The 8,564-nt window shown below is 39.4% G+C and overlaps 1 protein-coding gene across 1 annotated transcript; it reads right to left on the bottom strand.

Annotated features, from left to right (window-relative positions):
• On the bottom strand, nucleotides 1-6,716 carry LOC140745046 (uncharacterized). Its single transcript, XM_073076804.1, has 6 exons — nucleotides 6,615-6,716; nucleotides 5,572-5,851; nucleotides 4,666-4,911; nucleotides 3,172-3,314; nucleotides 1,365-1,506; nucleotides 1-401 (listed from the first exon to the last, which is right to left on the bottom strand). Exons 1-6 carry the CDS (start codon nucleotides 6,626-6,628, stop codon nucleotides 33-35), a joined length of 1,194 nt encoding a protein of 397 aa, XP_072932905.1. The 5' UTR covers nucleotides 6,629-6,716; the 3' UTR covers nucleotides 1-32.
• Nucleotides 6,717-8,564: the final 1,848 nt, after the last annotated feature.

The following is an 8,564-nucleotide window of genomic DNA, read 5'->3' as shown; positions in this document are numbered from 1 at the left end:
TTCAGTCAAATAGCATATATTTCAATTCAATATCAATAATGAAAAGGGATTCCGTTCCAATACCCGGGTTCCTTGCCAAATTCATAATTCCAGGGGATCCAGAACCAAGGTTTAGGTACTGGGGACCTCCACTGCGAATCATAGAACCTATAGTCCAGGTATTCATATGGCAAACGTCCCATATACGACGAGTAGAGCCAATCTAACACCGGATGGGTGTCCACCGGTATGAAATAATGCGAAAGAGAATCGGAACGGAGTCTCATAGAAAATGCATGCATTGCTATTAAGCCGTCGTATCGCCAGCTCCTACCCTCAAAGGATCGATGTAGCGCCGCGCCAGAATCAATCCCGAACTTTGCCCAATTCGCTGGTACACAATAGAACCAACCCCATTCAGTCTGAAATAAATAAAATGTAGTAGAAACTTTTTTGACATTGTCGCCCATTGACATCTGCAATCAACCAGTTAAGACCAGAGACCCACCGGAGGTCGGCTACAAATGCGAGGCTACCTCTGTGGGACTAAGTCCTAAGATGCAATTCCCCTGAAAATTATGTCACCCCTACCACACCTTTCAAAGTATCCCAGAACCCTCTGTGGTTCTACTCCAGAAGTGCAACTGCTACACCTAGTTTAAAAAGTGTGGAAAGGGAGACATTGTCCCTGTAGTACCGGGACCAGAATAGGGCTACGGTATCCCCTGCCTGTCGTAAGAGGCGACTAAAAAGGGTTTCCGGGGTTGCGGGCGGCAAGAGTGGGGCTCAAACCGTCCAGCAAGCGACTCCGGGAAAGACAGCGGTTTGTGGGGTCGCATATCGCTGTAATAACCAGGGGATGTGAGAGGAGGATAAATTGCTCCCCCCAAGGCAGAGCCCGCTAGAAGGGCATCGCGTTAGGAGGACTCCGGTTGTGTTCCGTTGGAGATCCCGAAGTTCTCCATCAAACACTGAGGACGGCCACCGGAGGGGTTTTAGTGCGGTAAAAGTCCCACATAACCCGGCGTCACTCCCATGGCGTCGGGTACCTTTTGAAGGTTTCCCTCTCGTCAACAAAAAAAGCGAGACATACTTTTCCGAGGCCTTAAGAACTTATGAGAGGAGAAAAATATCTACAAAGTACCCAATGCCACGGGAGCACAGTTAATGCGGGATGTTTAACTACTAGAACCTCCCCGGTGGCCATCCTCAGCGCTATGTAGGGAGACCTGAAATCTGGAAAGAAACACGACTAGAGTCTTCCTAGCGCAGTCCTCCGAGCTTCACCCTGTTGATGAGGTGACTAAGTTGACTCCCTCACCACACCACGTAAACTTAACAGGATTTATTAAACTACAGACTTAACTAGGAAGGAATATTCTCACCTTAGGGCACGGGATGTATTGATCTCTCGTTCGTACAGCATATTTGAACCAAGGCATCGGTCTTCGTTTCCAAGCACGAATGTACTGGAATCCAACGATCATCAACAACTCACCTCTAGGTGTTGATGATGCATAGGAGAAGCTAAAAAAAAGAATGACTAGCAATTTCTATAAAAAGCAAGACCCGTGGCGAAATCCCGCTTCTCGGCAAGAGATCGCGCCACGAGTATTCTGAATCACGCTTTGAAAGTTTTTTTTATATTTCACATATATACAAGCTCTGAACTGAGACTTGATCACGTACCACGGCGGGAGATCTCCCGTTGACATAACTGACTGTTTAAAAATAATAAACTGTTTAAAATTGTAATAGCATCACTATGAAGACGAATCCAACGATAACTTCATATTACTCGTAGTACGTTGAAATCCATCTATAAGTTACTGCTGTATGATTCCAAATAATGAGACATACGTACATACATACTCTCGAAGAACATTATACTTCACATTCGAAAAAAAAAAATTGCAAAGAGAAAGGAAAATAATTACTATTTATAATGTTTTTTTTTTTATAATATTGGAGTAGCAGACGAACATGCAGTCCACCTGATGGTAAGTGGCTACTGCCGCCCATGGACATCTGTAATCAACCCCAGATTGATTGGATTAGGTATTCCTACCTGAGGTCGGCCACAGATGCGCCGCTACACCTGAGGACTAAGCTGGAACGCCTCGGAAAAGTATGTCTCCCTTAGCACAACCTTGAAACCAGAACACAACAGCCCTTAACGCTGCTGTTATGAATGAATTAAATAGGAAATTAAAGTATTCACATAAATGTAATATTTACCTGACTGGCAAGAAAGGGTATTATTTTATTAACAAGTTTATAAATAATATAAACGTAATAAACCAATGACGATACTGAGTCCCTCATAAAACACACAAGATAAATCTTACACATACACACACACACACACACACACACACACACACACACACACACACACACACACACAAACACACCAACTTATTATATACACAATTACACATATAGATATATATTTTATAATAATTATAGCATAGATAATTTGTTACTTGTTACAGTTTGTTTTTATATCTTATAACTATATTTGATGTCCAGTTATAGAAGAGCGGAGCCGCCTAACACACATTTGTTTACTAGGCGGCTCCAAACCACTTATTATGTAAACCAATTCATTGTTAAAGAAATAAGTATTTTGATTTTTGATTTTGATTTTGGAATGAAATAAAACCGCGTATCGTGAGTTACCCATTACATATTATCATCAGTTGCTCATAATAAAAAGTTATTATTATTATTATATTAAAAATATCCCGACGTCTCACCAAGGGTTTCAAAAAAGTTCCAACATGACATCACGTTATGGACGCTCAATTACTCCATTTACTCCATTTCCACTGCTATCAAACCAGACCACAGCAGCGTCATACATTTCTCATTAGTTCTACAGATTTGAAGGTGGTAGAATCCATTGTGGTTTGAATCCGGCGGCACCACCGCCACACCTATTTCTGCGTCATAACAGCAGTGTTAAGCGCTGCTGCGTTTAGGTTTGAAGGGTGTGGTAAGGGGGACATACTTTTCCGTGGCGGCCAGCTTAGTCCTCAGGGGTAGCGGCGGTGGCCGACCTAAGGTAGAAATATCTTGTATCTGGGGTTGATTACAGATGTCCATGGGCGGCAGTAGCCACTCACCATAAGGTGCACTGCTTGCTCGTCTGCTACTCCTATATAATAAAAAAAATTACAACATACTTACGGATGAGATCCACCTCTACTACAAATTGCAGCTTTACTCCAGGAGAAAAAAGATCCATAAAATGGATAGGTCGCTGCCCAAAGAGCCAGATCAAAAGTCACTGGCAATGGATGAGAAACGTTGACGTGACTTGGTCGAAGGTACTAAAAAATAATAAATAATAATTATTACTAATACGCACTTACTTGGCAGTGATAGCAGTTAAGAAACTCGGCCGCTCGAACGAGGGGTCCAAGGGTCAAATCCCAGGCCATCACCACTGAATTTTTAAAGTTATGTGCATATTCGAAATGGAACTTAAACGGTTAAGGAAAACATCGTGAGAAAACCTGGATACCTGAGAGATTTATAAAAAAAAAACATCTCAAAGGTATGTGAAGTTTAGCGTACTCACTTGGCCAGCGTGGTGAACCATGACCTAATCTTTCTTATTCAGAGAGGAAACCCGTGCCCAGCAGTAGATCAGTAATGGGTTCATAGTGATGACAATGAATTGGCCAAGTGCGAGTGCCTTTTATATTCAAGATTTTGTATATCCTTATCCTTCCTTATCCTTATCCTTACTAATATTATAAATCCGAAAGTAACTCTGTCTGTCTGTCTGTCTGTCTGGTTATCTCTTCTTCACATCCAAACCCCTCAACCGATTTTAATGAAATTTTGTACAAAGATAGTCTGAGACCCGAATAAGGACATAGGATAGTTTTTATCCCGGAAATCCCACGGGAACTAGGGATGGCGATCTAAGATCGATTAATCGGAATCTTTTGGACCCAAAACATCGGTTATTTTAAACGATATTAGTAAGGATTGAATCGTAAACTATGCATTTGATCAAGTGATGATCTTTAGCAAAGTTGAAGGTACGAATTTTATGTATGTTAGTATGTTATATCATTTTCTTTTAAACGCGGGCGAAACCGCGGGCAAAAACTAGTATATCGATAAGTTGTAATAGCGGCTACCGTTATAAATAGTCTGTAAACATTTGAAGTGTCTATCTATTACGATTGAGATTCAAGAGATAAGGACGAACAGACGGATAGATCGCGCTAGTAATAAGGTTCCTTTTTACACTTTAAGAAGGGTGTCGGACCTTAAAAAAGGTATTTACATTAATTAAAAATTAAATGGTAAAGAAAAATACCGTTCCGAACCGTTCTTGGTCCTCAGGGGTAGCGAAGCATTTGTGGCCGAGCTCAGGTAGAAATGGCTATTTGGATTTAATTACAGATGCCTATAGGCGGTAGTAGCCATTTACCATCAGGACGGCATGCAGAGGTGCATGCCGTCCTGATGGTACTTCTATATATTAAAAACTAAATCCACGCTAAAATCGCACAAGGAAAACAATAATCCTGATTCCTGACGATCCTGATGAGGAGAATCGGATAAAATAATTAAAATTGTGTATTGTTATCGGTTCTTGATAATTGTTCAAAATAAAAGCGTGATAAAATGTGACGTTGATAGACAAAATAAAACTTTACTCACTCTTGGATGATAATGTATCCTTGCTGGAGTCATATACATGGAACTGTTCCAAACGTTAGCATCATGGTCGTACCACGCGCCTAGGATATTTTCCAGGTTTTTATATTTATGGGCTTCTTTGAGAACCAGTTCGGTAGATGTCGCCGTGGTCAGGATATGACGGGTGGTGATGACGGCACAGCCAGCTAGCGGAGTAAGGCGTTTGTATACCGTGCAACAGTAGCAACCCATTAATTTAGGGTTATCCTGTAAAGTTATACTATTTACTGTTACTTAATCAGAAGTTACTTAATTTGACGTTACTAGAGAGTATAGACAGCAGAAATTTTCTTATCCACCCTATGATAACATGGGTATCAGTATCAGGTGAAAGAGTTTACTGTAAATTACATGAAAAATCTGGTTTTAAAACATTATTATATTAAATTTGTGGATTTTCATATTTAGTTATCATTTTTGTCATTTGGTACAATTTTGTGTCCCGAGGTTCATTTCGGGGACAACGGGACGAAGAATCGAAATAGGGACTTTCCTGTTCAAAACGGGACGTATGGTCACTTTAGAGAGTTGGTTATAGATGTCCATGGAGGGCAGTGGACACTAACTATGTATAAGGTGAAATGCACGCTGCTATATTATAATCTATAGTATGCGAATGTATGAAAACTAATGTTCGAGTTATTGTATTAGTCCTTATAAGCGATATTATCTAATGTAACAGAGTATGTTTTTCCTCCATGAATTTGTTAAATTCCCGGCTAAAAAAATACATATAATTAATACATATATTGAATAAAGAACGCAGACTTTAAATTATGGAAAAAGAGATGCAGTTTTAATTTTCATTTCAATGATCAGCGCCGAAACTTATTTTTGCTTTTTATGCTAAGCTAAAACGATTATTGCCTTAGGTTCCGCAGAACTCCAGCGGTAATACTGAATATAGTGTGGTGACATTCGGTACGGCCTGTTTTCTTCTTTATAAAAACCCTCTTTGTATGTAACGAGCGGCTTTTCTGGTTCCCTATAATCTGGAGTCATATCGTCGCCTGGCACTGAGTAGTCCGATCCTTCAATTATCGGTGACGGTTTTGGTTGAAATTTTAACGGATAGTGATATATTTCTTCTGGCGGATAGCCTGCCTGCGATGCTACGCCGCGAAGCAGCGGCAGAGCGAAAATAAACCTGGAAATGTTATGTTTTTTTTTAATAATATTTTAATAGTAAAGGAGTATGCAGGCCACCTGATGGTTGTCCCCGTAGTTCCGGGACCAGAATAGGGCTACGGTATCGCCTGCCTGTCGTAAGAGGCGACTAAAAGGGGGCTTCCGGGGTTGCGGACGGCAAGAGTGGGAGCTCGAACCGCCCGGCCAGCAACCCCGGGACGGACGGCGGTATGTGTGGTCGCATACCCTCGTGAACGTGATGGTGTGGTGAGTTTCAAGCTCACCTGGGCGGAGCCCGACGGGGCAACGCGCCAAGTGGACTCCGGTTGCGTTCCGTTGGAGATCCCGGAGTCCTCTACGCAGCGGCGAGGACGGCCACAGGGGGGTTTTAGTGCGGTAAGAATCCCACATAACCCCGTGCCGCTCCCACGGCATAGGGGGTACCTTTTAAAGGTTTCCCCCTCGTCAACAAAAAAAAAAGAAAAGGCCACCTGATGGTAAGTGGCTACTGCCGCTATCTATAAACAACCCCAGATAAGATAAATTCCTACCTGAGAGGCCACGGATGTGTTGCTACCCCTGAGGACTAAGCTGGAACGCCTCGGAAAATCATGTCTCCCTTATCACACTGTTCAAACTAGAGCACAGCAGCCCTGAACACTGCTGTAGTGAGGCAGAAATAGGTGTGGCGATGGTGCCGCTAGAGTCGAAGCACAAAGGGTTCCACCACAACAATAAAATATATGCACTGTGCACATTTAATTAAATGTTAAAAAAATTACCTCATTATTGCCATCGTAAGTAATTAACATTACTCTTTTCTTGAACCTTCCTTGTTATCTATTACGGCTTTTAAAGGAACGCCTTTATATGGCGTATAAGACAAAGAGGGTTGCCATCTTTAACATTTTTCGCCATACATTCGGAAACCAATATACATAAATAAAATTAAAGGTATCTAAATGTCTATCACAAACAGTTTATCTAATTGTAAATAATCCGTATACAACATAATTATATCTACTATTTTTTAAATTATGTCTGGTAACGATATAGATACCTAATTAACGTCCATGTGGTTATAGAAATTATATACCGACAATGTTTGATTATAGATTAAATAAAGGTAATTTAAGTATATGGTTACACCTATTTTTATTTTTGCCAACAGCCGTATTATGTGCATCTTTGTACCGCTTTGAAGGGTGTGGCAAAGAAGACATTAATTCATAGTCAAGCTACGCATCTGTTAACTTCCGAAAACATTACCCTCCGCGGTCAAGTAATAACATTATTATTATCAAAACTAAAAATCACGCTATAACCGTTATTGAAACTAAAAAGCAATAATTGTTGCAATCTAGTAACTTTGCGATGAACTTTCTCTAAGACGCTCGAACAATCTCTCCTCGAAAATCGTTAATCCTGAGGATGTTGATACGGACAATGGTACTAAATATTTAAAATCGTGTATTGTCATCGGTATTTGATAATTCTTCAAAATTTTGAATTAAACTGAACGTTTAAAGTGGATGGAAATCGGGTTCAAAGATTCCGTTACATAGTTACATACATACATACAACCCAAGCTAATAAAAACGTGTTAAAAAGGTAATATAAGTATATTTCTATTTCTGCCAACAGCAGTATTATGCGCTTCTGTGTACCGCTTTGAAGGGTGTGGCAAAGGAGACATAGATATTTATCCAAGGTGTTCAGTAAGTCCTGAGGACAGGCTACGCATCTCTTACTAACCTCCGAAAACATTACCATTACCAAGTAAAAATGAATGAACCTTGCAACCATAGATTAGTAAAGATTACTCACTCCTAACAAGAAAAATATAACCAGTTTTGAGAATTTCAATAGTTGCGTAAAAAAGTTTTGCCACGTCTCCTTGCTAAAATGTCCCTAAAATCTTTGAAATTGTTATTTATTTATTATTAATAGCTTTGAAATTCTTATTTATTTATTATGTAAATAACGCAGTATTAGTTATTTATTCGTAAATTTTCTCTAAAAATGTTTTTTTATTTGTCAATAATTAAAAAAAATAACTGACAAACCAGCCTTCATTCAATTTCAAGGCGGCGAAGTATCTTTACGTATCAAAGCTTGCAACACTGACAAAATTCCGTTTAGTATGAATTGTTAGTAGTTTTTTCCGATGGAAATGTTTGCTTATTTGTTTACAAAATTACTCGAGTTTCATGAATTTTTTATGTTTTGTGAATGTCTATTGTTCTAAGAAATTACTGGAATAGATTAATAATTATAAATATTAAAATTATTAATCATCATGTTCATTTCACTTATTAAGCGTTGGCCCTAGGAATTTATCTTATACTAGTGGTACCCGCGGCTTCGCCCGCATTTTAAAGAAATAATATGTCATACATAAAACGGAAAATTTGTACCTGCATTGGAATGACAGTGGTGCCATCTGTCGAAAATTGGTCTTACCAACTCCCAAACACTCGTGGGCTCTTGGAAAACAACTTTGCTAAAGATCATCACTTGATCAAATGCATAGTTTCCGTTTCTATAACTACTTACGAATTAAAGATTAAATTAAATAAACCTTTCCCCACGGACTAAATTGTGAATCTAAACCTTTCTCAAGTCCCCTTGAACACACACAACAAATTTCATCAAAATCAGTCCAGTCGCACGCGCACATAAGAAATATATATATATATATATATATATATATATATATATATATATATATA

Source organism: Epargyreus clarus, unplaced genomic scaffold, assembly GCF_041222505.1.
Source record: "Epargyreus clarus isolate Ecla_fem2 unplaced genomic scaffold, WU_Ecla_fem_2.2 ptg000002l, whole genome shotgun sequence".
In the NCBI taxonomy this organism is placed as follows: Eukaryota; Metazoa; Arthropoda; class Insecta; order Lepidoptera; family Hesperiidae; genus Epargyreus; species Epargyreus clarus.
The sequence above is the reverse complement of the archived record's forward strand: the minus strand, read 5'-3'. Positions and strand labels throughout refer to the sequence as shown.